Source organism: Mesoplodon mirus, assembly GCF_964341445.2.
Source record: "Mesoplodon mirus genome assembly, chromosome: 9".
Classification (NCBI taxonomy): Eukaryota; Metazoa; Chordata; class Mammalia; order Artiodactyla; family Ziphiidae; genus Mesoplodon; species Mesoplodon mirus.
In genome coordinates, this window is record NC_138985.1 from 51162396 (window position 1) to 51184167 (window position 21772).

Genomic DNA, 21772 nt, shown 5'->3' on the forward strand with positions numbered 1-21772 from the left:
GCTACAGTCATCAAAACAGTATGGTACTGGCACAAAAACAGAAATATAGGTCAATGGAACAGGATAGAAAGCCCAGAAGTAAACCCATGCACCTATGATCAGTTAATCTAAGACAAAGGAGGCAAGACTATACAATGGAGAAAAAACAGCCTTTTAAATAAGTGGTGCTGGGAAAATTGGAGAGCTACATATAAAAAAATGAAATTATAATATTCTTTAATACCATACACAAAAATAATCTCCAAATGCATTAAAGACCTAAATGTAAGACCAGATGCTACAAAACTCTTAGAGGATAATATAGGCAGACACTCTTTGACATAAATCACAGCAATATCTTTTTTGATCTGTCTCTCCTAGAGTAAGGGAAATAAAAATGAAAATAAACAAATAGAACCTAATCAAACTCAAATCTTTTGCACATCAGGAAACCATAAACAAAACAAAAAGACAACCCACAGAATGGGAGAAAATATTTGCAAACAATGAGACTGACAAGGGATTAATCTCCAAAATTTACAAACAGTTCATGCAGCTGAATACCAAAAAAACAACAACCCAATCGAAATAACAGGCAGAATACGTAAATAGACACTTCTCCAAGAAAACATACACATGGCCACTAGGCACATGAAGAGATGCTCAACATCACTAATTATTAGAGAAATGCACATCAAAACTACAATGAGGTACCAACGCACACTAGTCAGAATGGCCATCATTTAAAGTCTACAAATAACAGGGACTTCCCTGGTGGTGAAGTGGTTAAGAATCACCTGGCAATGCAGGGGACACGGGTTCAAGCCTTGGACTGCGAAGATCTCACATGCCGCGGAGCAACTAAGCCCGTGTGCCACAACTACTGAGGCTGCACTCTAGAGCCCATGAGCCACAACTACGGAGCCCACATGCCACAACTACTGAAGCCCGCACGCCTACAACCCATGGTCTGCAACAAGAGAAGCCACTGCAATGAGAAGCTTGCTCACCGCAACAAAGAGTAGCCCCCACCTGCCACAACTAGAGAAAGCCCACATACAGAAACGAAGACCCAATGCAGCCAAAAACAAACAAATAAATAAATTTATTTTTTAAAAAGTCTACAAATAACGAATGCTGGAGTAGGTGTGGAGAAAAGGGAACCCTCCTACACTGTTGGTAGGAATGTAAATTGGTACAACCTCTATGGAAAACAGTACGGAGGTTCCTCAGAAAACTAAAAATAGAATTGCCGTATGATCCAGAAATCTCACTCCTGGGCATATATCCAGACAAAACTATAATTCAAAAAGATACATGTGCCCCAATGTTCATTGCTGCACTATTTACGATAGCCAAGAAATGGAAGCAACCTAAATGTCCATCAACAGAGGAATGGATAAAGAAGATGTGGTGCATATATACAATGGAATATTACTAAGCCATTAAAAAGAATGAAATAATGCCACTTGCAGCAACATGGATGGACCTGGAGATTATCGTACTAAGTGAAGTAAGTCAGACAGAGAAAGACAAATATCATATGATATCACTTATATGCAAAATCTAAAAAAAAATGATACAAACAAACTTATTTACAAAATAGAAACAGACTCAGAGAATGGACTTATGGTTACCAGGGGGGAAGGGCTGGGGGAAGGGATAGTTAGGGACTTTGGAATTGACATGTACACACTGCTATATTTAAAATAGGCAACCAACCAGGACCTACTGTATAGCACAGGGAACTCTGCTCAATACTCTGTAATAACCTAAATGGGCAAAGAATTTTTAAAAGAATAAATACATGTATATGAATAACTGAATTACTTTGTCCTACACCTGAAACTAACACAACATTGTTTATCAACTCTACTCCAAAATAAAATAAAAATTTAAAACAAATACAATATTAAATCTATATCTTATATATAAGTATACAACATAATTTTAAAGTATCAGTTTGTTGAAATTTGCCTTGGGTTATATGCCTTGTGTGTATTTGTTTTAAAATTGCAAAAACATTAATTTTTAGCTTAAAAACTTTTTAAATAACTGAACAATTTGTAAAATACATAAAACAATGGTTCTTATTCCTGATCGCTCATTAAAATAATTTTAGAAGCTTGTAAAAAATAAAAAATGTCTGTCTTCGATCCCTCTCTCTCCCCTCCTTCCTGAACAATTCAATCTAAAAGCCATCAGGTTATGGCAAGCAAAGAAGGTGTCCATGCAGCAGGGGAATGGAGGGTGATAGGAGGTTAGTTTTACATCAGGGGATTAATCTTATAATATATATCAAGGATAATGGGAGCCAGTTTTCAGTGAGGGAGTTATAAACATGAAAAGGGAAAAAACCAGGATGGTTTCCAATATCTATGAAGACAAAGAAAAGTAAATATGTATGTCTATGAATGTACATACGTACATCTAGTCCTTGGCTATGTCTACTGAGAAGACCTAAGAGAAGCAACATCCCAGTAACAATGAGCACATCTAGTACCATGATCTTAGTTTCTAAATACCATTTTCCACTAAAAGGAAAGCAGAGCTCCTTGGAGAAATCACTGGTTCCAGGAGTAGGGGAAGGGAAAGAACAAGTTGAGCCTAGAACACCTTTAGTAAGGAAGCACTCAAAGATTTCTGGTATCATATGAAAAGAACACAGAAGCCAGCCTGAAGTGGCTCTCACTAGCCAAATTTGAGACAATTCAAACATCAAAATAAATAATGATAATAACCAATATAACCCACTGAAAACAGAAAATGAAAGTCTGATAAGGAATAGGATATTTACACAGTCTCAAGGTTCTTCCCTACAAATTACTTATTAATTAGAAAGGGGAAGAGAATGGAGAAGACTTGCAGAGAACTCCTCAGTCAAGTGATTAAAGTTAACATCACCATTTATGGTTCATATTGAAATCATGTGTCACCTGATAGAATGCATACTGCATCACATCTGTGGTATTTTTATCAGAGATGCACAAAATAAATCTAACCACAAGAAAAGATCATAAAAATGCAAAGTAAAAGACATTCTACAAAATAACTGCCCTGTAATCTTCAAAAGTGTCAATGAAATGACAGTCAAGGAAAGCCTAAGGGACTTTCCAGATTAAAGACTGGAGAAACATAAAAATTAAATGCAATGAATGATTCTATATTGGATCATTTTGCTATTAAGGACGTTACTGGGTCAAATAGCAAAACGTGAATGAGGTCTGAGGATTAGAAGGTAACAGTGTATCAATGTTAATTTCCTGATTTTGTCAGTTATATTCTGGATATGTAGGAGGATGCGAAAACACTGACAGATGTAAAGCAGTAGTGTGTCAAAAAGACTTTCAGGAAAATTACTCTAGTAGCAGTGTGGGACTATGATCTCCAAACACTGTTGTTGACGTACCCCAATACTAAAATATTTTAAATACATACCTTAATAAGTATATATGTGTGAAGTTATATACTTATTCTACAGCAGTAACCTGTTACATTAGAAAACACACTCAGACATAGAAATTAAAATGGGATGCTGTATAGAATTAGTTTAATTAGTCATCTTGTCTATCTCCTGAGGTACAAACTTCATTTTGAAGAAACCTAGTGAAGAGAATGGATAAAAGAGGAGATGAGTCTGGTAGACTTATTTAGATAGCCTCTAAAATCGGAGGAACTGATAGAATGAGGAAAAGGTGAGGCACCGAATCAAGGCAGTAACGGTGGAGAAAAGGAGCAAAGAGTAAACCGGAGAAATATTTAAGGAAGAACACTTTTACAGGACTCAGCAAGTGATTTTCTATTTGGGACAGGATGAAGAAGACTTGAAGATGATTCCAGGTATTTGGCTTGAGAGAATGGATGAAAGTAAAGATGAAAGAAAAAATAAAAGATGGGTGAGGTGGAGGAGAAAGAATAAAATACATTGCTTTTCCAGGCATACTGCATTCATTTGTAACAGTATTTTCACAACACAGTAAAGAGCAAGAGAAAAAAAACCTAATGCATGGTGATCAGTAGCAATGAACTAGCCCCACTGAATAAAAACATAGCACACTGTCTTGGATAGCTGCTGCCTTAGTCAAGTATCTTTGAAGCATAGCCTATGGGAGAAAGTATATTTTGTGCATGTGTTTGTATGTGTGTAGATTTGTGTCTCCGTGTGTGTATATATCTGAATCCATGTAGCTGGTCATTTTTCATGAAACCTAAAGTGACTACCTAGGTTTATGAAGGATTGATAAGGCAGAGAAAGTCTTATCATGCCATACTTTGTGGGTCTGGGTAGAATAAATGTCATTCTATATACAAATATTGAATCATTATGTTGTATATCTGAAACTAACATAATAAGTCAATTATATCTCAATTAAAAATCATTCTACTGTTAGCTAAATTGTTATGAAATAAATATCATTCATTATCATTAATTATATATTATTAATTTAATATAGTATATTTTATCTTTCATGAGCTAAAGCTTAATATGGACTGAGATATGATGAATCTTGTTAGACTTTTGTGGAATTTCTATACTTTCTATAATTAAAAGCAACAGGCAGGATTAGTGACAGAAGATTTTTGCTCTCATAAAGGTTACAGCAAAAAAACCCATTACTTGAAAGACAAAGTCATATATCAATACATTATGCTGCTCAGAGTATACATGGCAATATTTTAGAGTTTCCCCTGATATGCAAAATTTGGAGACAATGTCAACATTTATATAATATTTAAAGTGCAATGCATTTTCAAGTACATTTTCAACTACACACCCATACCATATATAATCTAAAATTCTAAGCAAAATAAATAATTTATTACTTGGGAATCAAATTTTTATAATAAAAGTTAAGACTTCTTGGACTTAATAATCCTGACTACCATAAAGAAAGAAAGTTGGATACATATTTTATGGCTATAATGATTTTATACTCACTTTTCCCCACCTAAATTTATTGGCAACTGATTCCTGTCTCCTGGCAGTAACTATTTCTACCTTAGCTTTCCATACTATTAAAATAAATAAACATGGCAAATATACTTAGTATTACCTAAAAAATACCATTCCACCAAAACAGAGCAGAATGAAGGACAAGCAAAATATATGAACTTTTATTGTGGATTTCTTTTAGGCCCCAAAATGATACTAATTTTCTTGACTCAGGTATTAATAATATACTGCTTTCTGAATTTAAAAGCTTCTGCAGCAATTTACTGAATTATAAAGCATGACATTATCTACCAATGTTTTCTTCTTGGGACCCAATACTAGCAAACACCTTACAAGAGAAAATGTAAACAGAAATTTACTTGTCAGGTATAAAGTTTTCAAAGTGAGCAAAACAGGGTTGATGTAACACAAGTATTCAAGGGAATGAATTAATTTTCCTTAACTTTCAGCTTAACTATTATATTAAGCTTAATTTTTCATTGGAAAAAAGTAGAAGTATGTAATATTCATCTTGATATGATAAAAATACAAATCCATTTCACTGCTGTAATCCTTACAATAAACTGCTGTGACATTCGTCAGTTAGATACCATATTTGGATATTTTAAAAGTCTTGGCTGTTTATATCTGGGATTCATTCAATCACAAGTCAAACAGAGTACAGCTAATACAATGCAACTTTTCTAACAATGTGCCTTCCTAATGGATTTCCATTCTGAGTCCAAAGATCTTATTCTCTGGTAGACAGGGAAAAGCAAAATACAAGAACATCTCAATGGCTACTGGCATGCACCTACTGAACTTACAAAATATTCATTTTGTATATTCGCAACATATGTGAAATGTCCTCTTGCATTTTCAATGTTCATTAACAAAATTACTATATAACTTAACAAAGGCACTCTGCAGTTAATACAATGCTACATATTTACAGTAGTATAAAACCTTTTCAAAACAATGTACACAAAAAGGCTTATTTATAAAATGCAATAAATCTTTTTTCAAAAATTGCTTTCCTAATTGCTTTTTGAGGGTAGAAGAAAAACCCAAACAAAAAACACACTTAGAAAAATTATATTATACCATAAAGAGTCCCATAAAACAACTATTTAAAATCTATAGTACACCATTATTTTTTTCTTATTTAAATACAGTTTCTGGAAAACATTTTTAATTATGTAATAAAACTTTTTGATATTAAATACGCTCCCTCTTAAATCTGGGTCTTAATAAAATAACTGTAAAATAATTCTTGATATTGTGTAGTTTAAAACCTTGAGCAAAAATGCTTGATTATTAAATAAAATGCATAAGATTCTATATTAATCATTACACAAATTTGTAAAATTTTTAATAAATTTGCTTATTTAAAAAAACCTTTAGGGGCCTCCCTGGTGGCGCAGTGGTTGAGAGTCCGCCTGCCGATGCAGGGGATACGGGTTCGTGCCCTGGTCTGGGAGGATCCCATATGCCGCGGAGCGGCTGGGCCCGTGAGCCATGGCCGCTGAGCCTGCGCGTCCGGAGCCTGTGCTCCGCAACGGGAGAGGCCACAACAGTGAGAGGCCCGCGTACAGAAAAAAAAAAAACAAAAAAAAAAACCTTTAAATAGCTTTCTTTTTCCTATAGCTAAATGCTTTTCTGCAGCTTTTAATAAATAAACTTTTACAGATGGCTTCTGTGGTAAGCTGGAATAAATCATTTTAACTGATAAAAAGAATTTTTTTGATTCCATGATCAGACAGGAATTCAGTATCAATTTTAGTTCACTCTAGGAAAAACAAATGCACTTAAGTGGCATTTAGGAGAGATGGCTTGAGGTCCATAATACAATAGGCAGTTAACTTCTGTTGTCTATTTAAAGAAGAATAATTTGATTAACCCACAGGTGATCATATTATCTTAGTTCAAATATATTTAATATTTCTGTCAAATAAGTCAAAGCATCAGGGGTCCAGCTATTTACTCACACACTTAAAAAAAGCATATAATAATCTTAAAATGTCGATTGTCACAATTTAAGGTTATAATATTGATATTCAAAAGATTTCAATAGTTTATTATTGAAGATTAACTACGAAACAACCTTATTAGATATTTCATGCTTTCTACTTATCTAAAATAATTACCAGAAAAAATTTTTAGGATATAAAAACTAGTTTTCTCAAAGAGCAAACCTTATAGAACATTCACAATATACCTACTATATCTTAAGATGAGTCGTCTGTAAAATTAAATTGGATTTTATTGGTTATTCCCTAGGGGTGGTAAATTAGCAGAGGGTGACTTCTTTGACTACTAGAGAACTATTTAACATGCTACAGTAATATAGAGAATACACAAAACAGCTAAAATATTTCATAGAGAAAATTTATATAATTCAGTAGAGCTCTTTACTCCTTAATTTAAGGGCAATAAAATCATCAAGGCAATATATTCTTAATATATTGCATAGAGTAAATTGTTGGTCCTTCATATTCCAATTCTCTTTAAAGTTAGGAAGCTGTTGGTGAGATACAGAAAAGCTATCAAAATAAAGAGAAACAACACTTTTTCTTATAAGTTTCTCCCCTTACCTTAGAAGATGAAGAATCACACTCCTGACATATCCATCCATAGCCTGTTTGTTTAGGAGACTTTTTCAAAGGAGGATCCAAACAACCAAAATGGTAGCACAGTCTACATTCATCACACCTGCAGGGTAAACAGATTTATACTATATTTAAATAATATTAAAAAACACTTTTTTCAGAGAAAAACAGCAAACTACTGTATATTTCAACTGTAACACTGTTAATTCTATCCTTAGCTGACAAGATTATTAAATTAACGTTTATGAAAAAGACAATCTAAACCTGAAATAAATGCTTTAAGAAAAACAAAATACCAAAACAATAAAATAAACAAAACAAATATCATTCAGAACATTTTGATAGTAGAAATGTTAACAGCATAGGAATAAATTTATGTGTATAACCCTATGTGTTCAAAACTAACAAACATTAACATTTTCAATTTTGAACTTCAATAATAATCACTTGCCCATTAGATGGTTTTAAAACTAATATAAGATACACATAACTCAAAATTATGAATTCAATCTAATATATTGTGATTATTTTTTAAAAGTTTTAAATTTAATGAATTCTACTAGGCTACACTAAGCTTAATTCTGTACAATTGATATACCTCATCACTCTCTTTCTGTAAGTTAAGGTAGATTGTAAATAAAATTTCTAATGTGTATAGCATGCTAACATAATCTACAGCAAATAAAAACCATTCTAATAAGTTTATTTTCTAAAATATAAATTTTCTCAAAAATTTACCTGTCACTTTCAGTGCAATTGGTTTTTCAAAGTACCTCCTAGTACATTATAAAGCTTACTAACAAATGTTTTGATAGTGTCTTTGCCACCTATGATGTACAAAATCTAAGAAAACTATCATACCTATTCTTCGTTTCAGACAATCTCATCCTGCTGACAATGAAGAAAGATCTGTATTATTTCAATGTTTTTTAAAAAGAATTTTGCATCAGTTGGAATAACAAGACCAAAATTTAACAACAAATAACAAAGATGTATACATTTTATAGAAAGGGTTATAGTCCTCTTATTCTTTGTGCTCTGTTTTTGTAAGTTAAAAAAAATACTTTCTCCAAACCAATCTGTCACATTCTCTTTATATATAGTTACTCTTACTGATTTAAACCTAAAAAGTTGAGGAATCCATAACTAAGAAAGCAAGGAGGGTATTTTATAGGACATATATTACTTAAAGTACAAAATTACTCTTAAATAACTTTTATTAGAAAAAAAGGAGAAGGAATTATTGTGATAAACAACATGCAAAGAAAAGCAATTTATTTTCACAATAAAGGGAACTATGAATCTACATTTATAGTAAAAATTTCATGTCATTCTATAAAACCCAATCTCCCAAAGACCCATTTCAGAAATCAAAAGTTTCAGAAAGTTTAGCAACTTAGCTAAGTTATTCAGGTATAAAGAAGTTTAAAACACAATTATATGTCTTAAGTTTAGGCACTCCTTCCTCTACAACTTCCTTCTCATAAACCAAATAAACTTATGTACTTTTCCAAAAACCTTCACTTAGACTCAAGAGATGGACTTGAATAAAAATGTTTACTATAATAATTCTAGCTATACAAAAAAATCAAATCAAATAGTAATAACAAACAGTACTGGGCCAATATTATAAATAAACCATCCAAAAATATATTTAAAAGCACTTAAAATGTTTAAATACCTGTTGTTCTAGTATTAAGAAAAAATAATAGATAATATATAGCTAACATCAAACATTACATAAAACTAAATGGCAAGCCCACAAAATTTTGTTCTTCTCAATTCAACTTATTTACCCTTCAATAGTTAAAATTCCAATTACATTAAACACATAGAGGACCCTTCAGCATATAAGCATTTATGAGTTATGAGAAGGTTGAGATTTCTAGTTAGCTGAGGGCGTATTCCTTCAAGCATGGAAAATAGTATTTCAGTCATCTTTAATGGGAAATTTAAAGAGAATCACATTCTTTGCTTCATCAAGAAAATCCATTAAATATAATTTACTCTATCTTTATCATTCCAGGGTCACAAGTATGAGTAATAGATGCTGCTACATGTCTAACAGTGTGACAGCCTTTTGTGTTTGGACATAAGTATCATCAGTCTGCTGTTCTGTTTGAATTCTTGTATTCAACTTTTATAGGTCCTCCTCACTTGCTTAAAAAATATCAGTCACTACTTTCTGATATTGTCAGTGTCATCTGTCTAAGCAGCATTTCTCCGACAATAATTCACTGTGGATGCAGAAACCAGATCACTGGACTTAAGACTATGCAAATTGACAGTTTATAAAAACATGAAAATGAGGACTACTAAGTACATGGACTCAATTTGGGTTAACTATAGTCTTTTTTGCTTAACTTAGGGTTTTTAAGCAAGTTTAGATTGCCAATAATCTGGGCTTTTGGTGAGTGAAGAGTTATAGTATTAATGCTTTCCTAGTTCATATCAAATTACACCCTAATTACTGCATATTTACAAGTCTGTGCCATAATAACTTGCAAATTATGGTTTCTAGTGTACAACTAGAGTCAAACACTATGATGAATATAAAGGTAGATCATAATTCATTACCTTTTACCTTCATGTACTAAGGTGGTTCTTGCTGGTGTGTGTGTGTGTTTGTGTGTGTGTGTGTGTGTGTGTGTATTATGTATATGTACATATATATATTTCAAGCTAATAAATTAAGAACAAGTTTGCTACATTGATATAGTTCAAATTTGTAGCTGATTTCAATTAATTGTAAACTCAAGTTATCTTTCAGCTCAATAATAAATGTAAAAGGGAAAAGAAAGACTTTATATGCTAGATTTGTTAGAAGGTAATGTTGAAGTATATGCCATTTGGAAGTGACTTAATCCTTACTGATTCCTTCATTAGTGACACTTTTTAGAATGACTTAGTCTACACATGGAACTCATGTATTAGTGATGGGTTCCAGAGAAAAGGAAGAATCTGCTTGTTAGAATCTGGGGTGATATGGGAGTTCTCTCAAGTTATAGCTCACTCAGTGGTAAATAAAAACTGTAATTCCCAGACTAAGTAGCAAAAAGGAGTAGTTAATACACTTAGGAACTGCCAAAATCCAGGAAAGGAAAAAACAAAAACAAAAAGAAATAACCCAATCTTGAAATCAATAACTGTTAATAAACAAACATATAAATATTAGCCTTTTCTAAAAATGACTAAAATTATTTCCATGTGGAAAAAATACAGTTGTTTCTACACTAAAATATTTAATTGAATAAATCTATAGCTTCATGTGCTGGTAACAAAAATATCCTGAGTGATACAAGGGAACTCCAGCAGAATTTGCAAGAATTAATTCACCATAGACAAATGTAAGGGATGCCATTAAGAACCCTAGAGATCAAAGAACAATTTAGATGGTAAAAGCAGTGAATTATTTATTTCATGCACACACACACCATTTTGTAAACTTTAGCAAATTTTGTCAGCCAACATATTATGGCTAAGTTACAAATATAGATCATTTTAAAACTCAAAAATCAGAAGCTCATAAGGATCTGCAATCATTCTGCTACCTAAAAGCTGAAATAGAGTTGAAGTAGTTATTGATCAAATTATTATTTATGACCTCTACCATCTACTTCTTACATATACTTGGAAACACGTAATTACAACACATAATATAGTACATATTTAATGTATCAAAATAATAAATCTTGTGCAAAAGCAGTCATTGACCCACAAAAGCAGTGATATAACACAATATACTTTATTAAATAACACAAATGTCTACATAATAAAAACAGACTATTATACCAATAGCACATATATTAAATAGGAAGACAATGTCTTAAAATATTAAAAGAATATAAAACTAACCTATAAAGATACACTATGCTTTTTAATAAAATGCAAGCTGGATGCTTAAAGAGTATCCTCTAAACATCTAATAAAACTGTACACATTAACATATTATGGGACATTCTAAAATTACAATTGTGAGATAAGATAAATCCCATTTATAAGAAAAGGAAACCTCATTGTTTAATTAGATTCTTACTAAATACAACTTCCTAGGCATCAGATTCATAATGGATACAGATGTCAATAATAAAGCAGCTATATGTATATGGTCTTTTACACATTCATTTAACAAAATGCAGTGACCAAATAAACATAGTTCTATATGTATTTAAAATACTTACTTAGATATGGTTAAGTATAGCACCCTAGACATAGAATAGGAAGAAAATGATTTATGTTCATATGTCCTATGATCCATGGGAGCAATCAGTCATGTGTTTATCTGATTACTGAGAATATGCACACAAGTAAAAAGAAACAACTTATTTATTTCTGTCTACACCTAGGAGACAGGCCAGTGTTCCAAAGGGTTTCTTAAATTCCCTTAATTTCCAATTGATAATTTCACTAGAAGAGTACACTAAATAACTACTTTTCAAAACTAACCAAAAAAAGTACACCTCCTATATATATAATTTATAGCCAGATGATCAGCTAAATTTCAGGAAGAAGAGAAATCCATAACATGAGACTTGAAAAGTAATGTACATGTTTTATGACCAGGTTGATCCATAATCATAGCTATTTTTTATGTCAATGAACATTTGATTTAGGTCCCTTCCAAGTCTATATAGAGTAAAATAAAGAACCAACCTTGAAAATATATACTGTTACATCCATTCGATTAAAAAAAAAACTCACAAATAAATATCAAGAGAATTGATGGGTTGGATTTTCTTACTTTTTCATCATTTCTAGGCAAAAATTCCATAGAAGAATGACCAAAAGAATTGGTCTTAATATTACTTACATAAAATCTTACTAGCAACTGAAACACCCACACAAATGTATTAACCAGTAGTGACAGACTCTTTCATTGAACAGTAGCCAATTATTTCAATTATTCCTTTTAACAGATGGAGAAAATGCAGGTTTGTGGCCCATGAGTTAAATCACTTTTAAAATAATACAAGCTTGCACAAAATTCTGCATTCTACCAATATTAGAATAACATTTAATATCAATAAAGGCAAACTTTATTCCTTTTTACAACACTTTTAGTGCAAATCACCTATATGAGCATTTTCTAAAAAATTAGAAAATGTCTTTTATATGATATTTCACAAATAAAGGCTAATGTGGAGGTCTTGAACATATTTTCATTAATGTCACTATAGACGTTCATCACATGCAATAATGAATAAATGAGTGGTAGGAAAGACAAAAATATTCTTTAAAGTATATTAACTGGAAAAAATATTTGGATAATTATTGAAATCCAAATTCATGTTTAATGATCACTTAAATAATGGGATCAATGCAGTTAGCTACATCTGCAGTAGTCAAGTTACAAGATTAAAAGTGAAAGGCAAAACTAAAACATGAAATAAAAGAATTCATACAAAAATACACAATAAGGTCAAGTACCTCTTCACAGCATGAGAGAATGATTAGACATTTTCATACCTGAAACACATCTGCTTTGTTCTTTAATAAACTGATCTCCATCTGCTCATGCCCTTGGAAATTTTTCAGCAGTACAACCTGCTGTGCTCAAGCCCCACATAACTTTGTATTTCCCTGATCATAATTAACTAATTATTCTCTAATCAATAGTGTAGATCTTGATTTTACAATGTAAATCAGAAAAATGAGATAATGGCTGGGGGTCAGTCTCATTTTATTCACAAAGCCCAGCATGAACATCCAGTTTCATTATATCTTATGTACCTGAACAGCAGTGAATCTTACAGCAGGCCTGCAGAAAGTCTTAAGACTGTGTACTGGGAGAAAGAGGTCTATATGTTTATTAAAAAAAAAAAAGTATTTGCAAAGCATGTCTATCTCAGAAATATTTTTAATTGCAATCCTTAGTATTATGTAAATTGATAAAGTGTTGACTGGGTAGGAAAAAATTTCTGCCTTCATATGCCATGCAACTCTAAAGCTGAGTCTCTTAAACAAGTTTTAATTGTCAAAATGATTTCAGAAAATTTAAAGAAAAATTAGTAATGTTAGTATTCCATTCTGCTACAGGGTCCTTCTGAATTCCTTGAATAGATTTTGGTGAAATATTAATAAAATAATAAAATATTCCCATACTGAGAATCAAGTAAAACAGTGGTAAGTTTTTTTTTTTTTTTTTTTTTTTTTTTCTCTTTGCGGTATGCGGGCCTCTCACTGTCGTGGCCTCTCCCGTTGCGGAGCACAGGCTCCGGATGCACAGGCCCAGCGGCCATGGCTCACGGGCCCAGCCGCTCCGCGGCATATGGGATCCTCCCAGACCGGGGCACGAACCCGTATCCCCTGCATCGGCAGGCGGACTCTCAACCACTGCGCCACCAGGGAGGCCCAAGTGGTAAGTTTTGTCAAATAAAAAACATTAAGTGTTTAAAAAGAGTGATCTATTAAGTAATAGGATGTAAAAACAGGGCAATAGGATAATGAGTATGAATATTCTTATTATTTATTGGTCAGTGATCTATTTTTAACATTATAATTGTAAAATCAGATAAACACTCAAGAAACATACGAATAACAATGATATATAAATGATAAATAAATTTCATTTACAAACAAAATGGATAAAGGTTAAGGCTAAATTTTTGTTTTCATGTTAAACATAATCCTAATTTCAAATCTTTTCCTAACAAAGGAATTAGTGAATTATGGACAAAGGCTATGTTCCTTGATTAATTTCTGTGCCTAAAATAGTGCTGTCTCCAAAATAGGTATAAAATAAACACCTGTTTTACTAAATTTATGTATAATAAAGAAGTTATACTCTATGTGCTATAAACTACTATAATCTCTTTTACCTAGAAACAAATATTTTTGAAAATTTAAGGGCCCTTTTAACAAGATTAAAGCCACATTCAATCAATCAGTGTCATCCACAACACCATTATTCTTTTAAAAATATTATATACAAATGGTTCTCAAAGGATGTCCCTGGCCAGCTTCAGCACCACTTGGGAACTTTTAGAGATGCAGACTTTCAGGCCTTATCCCAGACCCACTTAATCAGAAACTGCAGAGAGAAGTAAAGGGAGTCAAATGAGGAGGAAAATAAGGAGGGGAGTAGGTGAGTGATCTGCTTTTAAACAAATCCTTGATTCTGATATACTATAAAGTTTGAGAACCACTGCTATATACTGCCATGTCGTTCTTCTTGTAGTTCAGAGTTATTTAGTTTACTTCTTGATATTTCAGTGTTTTTTTTCTTTCCCTATCATGCGACAAATAACCATCATTTACCTGTCGGACTGTTTTCTCTTATACATGTATGTAAAATATGAACTATTTAGTGTATATTCTCTTGATATATACATTAGTATCTCCTTTGAATAACAATTGGACCAATTACAGAAAAGGGTTAATTTTGTACCATGGAAATATGAGAGTGTCTACGAGATTATTAGGAGAAAGTGTTTCATTCTACTCTCTTCAAAAGTTCTACTCCAAATACACATCTGCAGGACCAATGATCTTATGAATATTATGTGGTTTATATTCGTGATGTGTGACAAAGATTCTTAGGGCTAGCACCAAATATGGAACCATATATCCACCACTGAAGAGTAAGATGGAGAATGATGATAATATGGTATTCTAAATAGAACCAGGTGGAAAGGACTTAGATTAATAGTGTCACCAAAACCACAAGGTTTAATGATTTTTCAAAAAAAATCTAAAATAAAATGACCACTAGTAATATCTTACCATATATCAAAGGAGAGTCAGGTCCAAATGCACTAGCATATTCTTTTTTAAGGAAATGGCAATCTGACATTTTTCTTAAAATCAGCTGGAGTTCAGCAATAGTAATAACTACCAACTTTTTCTTAAGCTTATACAGTGATAAATAATGAGTTCTTTTTCTAAAAAAAAAAAAGCCTACTGGTTTTGCTACAGGTTATTAATATTTTTCCTCCAATGTTAGAAGGTCTTTCAATAAGTTAATAATCTCAGTTTATACATATTTTATGTACATACTGCTTTTATTAAATATCCAATAATATGGTTCCTTAGTATAACTAAAGATTACTAGCATACAGCAACTTTATATTTACACTTGCTTTTAATTATCTAGAACATTTCCTACTCTATTCCTAATGTTTGAACTATTTTCAATGCCACTATACCTGAAAAGATGTCCCAAACCACATTTATAAATCAGGAAATTCCAAGAGACATGTTGACAATTTACATGTATATATGTATTTCAATTTCAGCAAAGAGTCTCTTCTAAATCAGTTCAAGATGAAGTGATGAAATATTCAACATATTTCTGTCGTTGATTTAAAACTGGTTCATTAAAGCTTGAAGACCAAATTTTAATTCTGTAAACCTTTGGAAAGATACAAATGTTGATGAAGATCTTTCAGTTGGCAGGTTGTATAGTCAAAAGCTTTGTATCTCTCTCCTTATTTTGTAACCTCATACTTAAGGTTGAGAAAAATAAAATTATACTGAACAGAGAAAGTTCGTATTAAATCAATAAAGAGTGAATATATTTGGTTATAACTAAAAAATATCTAGAGATCAACACAGACATATTCTTATTTACAAGCTTAAAATCTGAAGTTGTAAAAACTGCATGCTACTAATATTAGTGCTTTCACACTAGAACTAATGAGTCAAAACTAGAATGGCATACACTTTCACAAGTCTTTCACTTTTGCTGAATATTATAAATAGAAGTAACATTTAATATAGTCTACAGTTGTTTCCCAATGCAGCATTTCATATATGAATATATGTATTAAGTTGGATGAAATAGAATAGCAGACTAATGGAATGCATTGTCTTTCTTGTTTGTTACTAGATTTGTTCAACAACGAGTAGCACATTGCATGTAAGTCCCACAGGCTTCTGTAACTCTTAAGTAAGTCCAAATACTGTATATCATTTGCCAAAGAAGCAAGAGGGGAAGACATTACTTAATAGGACAATTTTGACAAGACATTATCTAGTATTTTTCAACAATGCACATATCAAATGTTTCTGATTAGTGCAAAAAAAAAAAGTTGAAGAAGAAAAAAATGAGAAAAAAATCCACACAGGCAAATTAACTGCCTTGTCAGTCCAAGTAACAAACCAATCAATTACATTCTATCCAAACCTGACAAGCAAAGGCAACTTTTTGCAGTGATAAGCTTATGGGAAAGACAAGATAGCTGTTCTCCTTTACTTTATATACTCTATTGAGAGTGTTATCCACATTTTTAAAATCACACTTATAAAAGAGGTTTCCAGGATTGCCTCCGAGGATGAGCTGTGGCAGAGTTGGGTCTCATGAAGGGTATCTACACAGTAAAGTGATAAGAAAAGAACATTAACATTTAAAGATCACAGCAGCTCTGCACTATGTCTTATGAAACACACTAACAATACCATAGTAGATTCAAATAACATATGATCTGGTCCAAAGAGACAGGTGCCCTAAACCTAAATGCCATGATCTTGTAAAGGTTCTTACTAGTTGAAATGGAAATATTTCATCGTTTGAAACACTGAGTTGCCTCTTCTATTATTATTACTTTTAGTTGTCACAATAAATCTATCTTAGTAAAACAAAAAAGAAAATATAAAAATGATGAGGGGTTTGTATTTATATAAGCAAACATGTAATTTGATTAATAGATGTTTTAAACAATAGCAGTTTGCTATTTTTTCATCAAATATGGCAATTTAAAATGCTTGAGAAAGCATGCAATATGCTGAAAACAAGCACACCTAATCAGTACATTACAGGAGTGGTTCTACTCAAGTACAGAGTCTCAGGGAGGAAATGTTCAGATGATTCTTATTCCCTGGGCCTATACTGCCTTCCTTTTTTTAAAGACTATATTGGAAACGTTTGGTTACAATTATGAAAAGTATATCCCTAGCTAGCTATTTTAGTAGATTTGTGCAACAAAAGTGACAGAGAATACACCTCACTGTAAAGACCTGGTCATTGATTATAAAACACTAATTTTGGCCAAATTTTCAAGTCATTCACTTGCATTTATTTTTCAAATCTTTCTTTGGTGTTTCTTGTATTTATTTCCCTACCGACGCATTTTCAGAGGAGAAATTTTAGATGCCTAGTGATGAGCAGTAACTTTCTTTTTGATTGTGGAAAACAAAATTTTATCATTTCCTTCAGATATTTACATCTGTGTAGATGAGGTTAAATTACCAACTAGTCACACATCATAGAAAAAGTTCATTTCGATATTTAAGTATTAGAGAGATGTGTTTAATGCTTCTAAGTTCTACTGAGAAAAAGAAAGTGAAAAGTGGCACAATCACAGATAAATAAAGCACTACTATGCCATCGATGAGCTACCATGCCAAACTGAATAACCTCCAAAGAAAGGAAAAATAAAATTGTACAAGAAAAAAAGAATATAACGTGAAACATAGTTTTCAGAGAAATGTACTTATCAACATATGAGAAGTAAACAGAAAGAACAGAATTCCCTCGTTGAGTAACAAGGAAATAGATAGGAAGAGCTGAATTCCCTTGTTAAATAGTCACATGTGCTAACTTTTCTCAGTGCTTCAGGCTCCAAGTGATGAAATTTAAGCACATTCTAAATCTGATATTCTGAGAAGTGCTTTGCCTGCAGGTTAAGCACTACTAGATAAGCAAAATGAAAGAGGAAGCAACCACATCATTTACCACAGAAGTACATTTAAGTTTTAATTACATGCACAAACGATAGAGAGTAGCAGACAACCCAAAGATTTATTTGTAGTTAACACTGATAGGAATTTAAATATATATTGGGTTGGCCAAAAAATTCGTTCGGTTTTAAGTAAATATAAAAGGCATTTTTCATTTTCACCAAGAATTTTTATCGAACGAGTCACTAACTGAATGAACTTTTTGGCCAACCCAATAGATACATTAGATGTCACAGAAATCTGCTTTAAATTCTAATTAAATCTAAATTTAACTTTGAAAAAAAACTAAAAAGCTAAAACTAGTATTCTTCCATCCTAAAATTTCACTTAATATTCAGAGTAAGCATGACTTGTCTTGGCTGCTACCTTCTTAGGACAAAAGACTACTATATGGTCTTTTATATCAGAGTTCAAGCCTTGGCTTTGTATTTATTCCATATGCTTCTAATAAGCTTACTTACAAATTAATGTAGAAAAAAGGGAATTAACTATTTTCAAAGGGCTTCCCTGATGCAAGCACCAATGGTCTGTTATCCTGTATAGTTGGATGCCTACCAAGAAGAAGCACCTACTTTTGCCCCAAAGAAGTCAAATATGCTAAAGGAGCATAGTTTGGTGAGCAGAATGCCTAATGATTAGAGCATCAGCAACACAGTCAAGACTGCCTAGACTCAAAACTCTAATTCTACCACTTCCTAGTTGTATGATCTTGAACAAGTAATACTTCTCAATTTCCTCACTCATAAGATAGGGATAAAATCAATATCTGTGTAATGGAGTTTCCTTGAGGATTACATGAGATCAACTACAGAAAGCATTAGCACATTGGCCCTTAATAAGCACTCTATAAATCTCAGCAACTAATATGAACAACAGTAAATTTATCAAACACTAGTAGTATTTACTGGAAGGAAAAAACTGTATTCTAATATATAACAATTTATATAACACAATTTCAATATATAATTGGAATAATTTCTATTTCATGATGCTTAGTGCCTCTGTACCTCAGTTACCTAATCTCCAAAATGGAGATGGCCATACCTCAGAGGACTGTTGTTAAAAACTGAATGAGATAACACACTTAGAAAGCAGAGAATAGAGCCTGGGATATAGTAAGCATCTAACACTAGCATTATTTTAATTTCCAGTTCATACAGACTTTTAACATGTCTATGGGGTTCAATTAAAATGTTAAAAATATGAGATTCTTATACATTATTACCTAGATATCAAAATCCATCATCAGCTCCAAAATTTATATCCAATCTTATCTACAAATTCTAATTCCATTAATATGTCTATTTTATATGTCTGAAACTATAAAAAACCAACACAAATCAAAACCTTGTTATAGGAGGAACAGATGAAACAGGATGTTTCAAAAAGAAAAAAAGAAAAAAAACCCAGAAAACAATATAGTTGGTTTCTAATACTAGAAGCTGGATTATGCTTGTTTTATATGATTCCAAGGATTGAAATTATTAAGAAGAGATATGTTAGCTCACTTGGAGAAAGAAATTGCCAGTGGTCAGAGCTGCCTCAAGAGGGAATGGGTTACTTATACACTTCTATCCCTGGCAGTAGCTTTTCCCCTGTGGCTTAGTAGTGATACTGAGCAGATGATTCAAGTGTCAAAGAATAGTGAGATCTTTTTCAGAACTGTATAGTATTAATACTTGTTTTGAAATTGCTTTGAGTTACAAAATCTGGGAAAAAATTGAGGTTGATGCCTTCGTTTTATAGATGAGAAAATGACTATAATGGTAACTTAATTCAAGGTCATTCATCTAGCCAATAGCAGAACTATGGGTGGAGTCCCAGTCTTTCTTAACAATAGATAATCCCTTTTGTGTAAGTTAACAAGTTAACAATATTACCACATTGCAATAGAAAATGAGTTTGAAATTACAAAAAATAAATTTTATTGAAAAATAAATGAGTGAAATGAGAAATATTTCATTGCTATATATGCTAGAAATTATGATGTTTACTACTCTAAAACTGCATACTCCAGAAATACCACACTTCACTATGTAATTAATGGTTACCATGTTCAGGCTTCTGTTTTCTTTAAATACAATTTACTTGTCTATAATGCACTTATTTAAAAAAAAATTAAAAAATTCAAACACTGATAATGTAACATAAAAATATTTATAAATCACACTAAGTTACTTAAAGGTTTAATGTTTTAATATAGATATGAAAATCAAAGAATGTCATACATTGAATATTAAATGTGTGAGGCAGGTTAGCTATTCCACATGTCTAACAAATCATCAAATCAACTTAATTATAAAGGAAAAAAATATACTGAATAAACATTTTCTTTTCAATCCAAATTTTATCAGAATACCACCTTAATAAGAAAGATTCAGTGGCAGCTTGTCTACTTTCATTATCCAAATATAAATATTTTGAATATTAAACATCTCTTTTCCAATTTTTACTAATAGAAAAGCATTCTTACAATGTAACTTTTAAGTTGTTTCCTTCACAAGACCCAGTTTATTTTCTAATTTCCTCTTTAGAATCTAATCTCTTCATGATGTACAATACAGCATCAATTTAGTTCTAAAGACATTAACTAAAATCATTGATCACTGCTTTTTATAAAGCCAGGTCTAGGGCATAAAGGGAACACTCTTAGTGTTAGGGATGGCCAATAACTCCTAAGAACAGTGGTATAAAGCATTTAATTTTAAATTTTAGACTCTTTTACCCTGAATGGTTCAGTAAATATTCAAGACAGCCTTGGAATAATTGTATTTGGAGAATAAAGAACAGCTAGGCTCAATAGAAAATGAAGAAGCAGGAGAATGCATGGCCTGCTCTGAAAGTTAGGGAGGATTCTGGTAGAATTTCTTCAATGACTGGAGTTCGGGTTTAGGCCATTTAATCAGGCAAGAGAAAAACCCAGAAGGTTGGAGGAATCAAGATACATTAGAGCTACAGAAAGCAGTTATACTCTAGCAATAAAAAATGTGGACAGCCAAGGCAAACAGAGTGGGATCCGAGGAGGCCTAATCAGAAGTGAGAAACATAGAAAGAAGGCAAGAGGAAACATTGAAGCAGCTAAGGTGTACAGAATAACATTGTAGAGAACAGTGTAGACACTGAGAAAGGTCTTAAGTAAGCTGAAAAAATGGGAAAAAAAGAAATGGAGATCAAGAAATGTTATGATGGAAAATGGTTCCCCAATTACTCTGATATTTTTAGTTTTCAAATAATGCACAGCAGGTATATTTTTTAAAATTTTTGAACAAAATTATTTAAATTATATGAATAAAAGTAAATATACTAAGATGCTATAAGATCATAGCAATTCAAACTTTTTTTATATTTTTGATTTTTTGTAAGCATATTTTTATAACAAAATTTTTAAAATATACATGAAAATTTCACTTACCTGCCTTTAAATTTTAATTGACTTTATTTTTTAGAAGTTTTAGATTTACAGAAAAATTGAGCAGCTATAAAAAGGTTCACATACACTCCCCCACCCCCTCCCCCCAACACATCTCCTTTTAAATTTAAATTTAAATGTTAAAGTCTTCATTTTCACATCATG

At 31.9% G+C, this 21772-nt stretch overlaps 1 protein-coding gene across 3 annotated transcripts in view; it reads right to left on the reverse strand.

Moving 5' to 3' along the window:
* Nucleotides 1-21772, reverse strand: part of PHF14 (PHD finger protein 14) — a 203148-nt gene that overhangs the window by 63085 nt on the left and 118291 nt on the right. For 2 of the 3 annotated variants that reach the window (XM_082632055.1, XM_082632060.1), the window contains exon 17: nt 7507-7624. In XM_082632055.1, coding sequence (XP_082488181.1) covers nt 7507-7624 — 118 coding nt within the window. Of the gene's footprint in view, nt 1-7506; nt 7625-16186; nt 16830-21772 lie in introns of those variants that run through there. The other variant, XM_082632058.1, reaches the window with a different exon arrangement.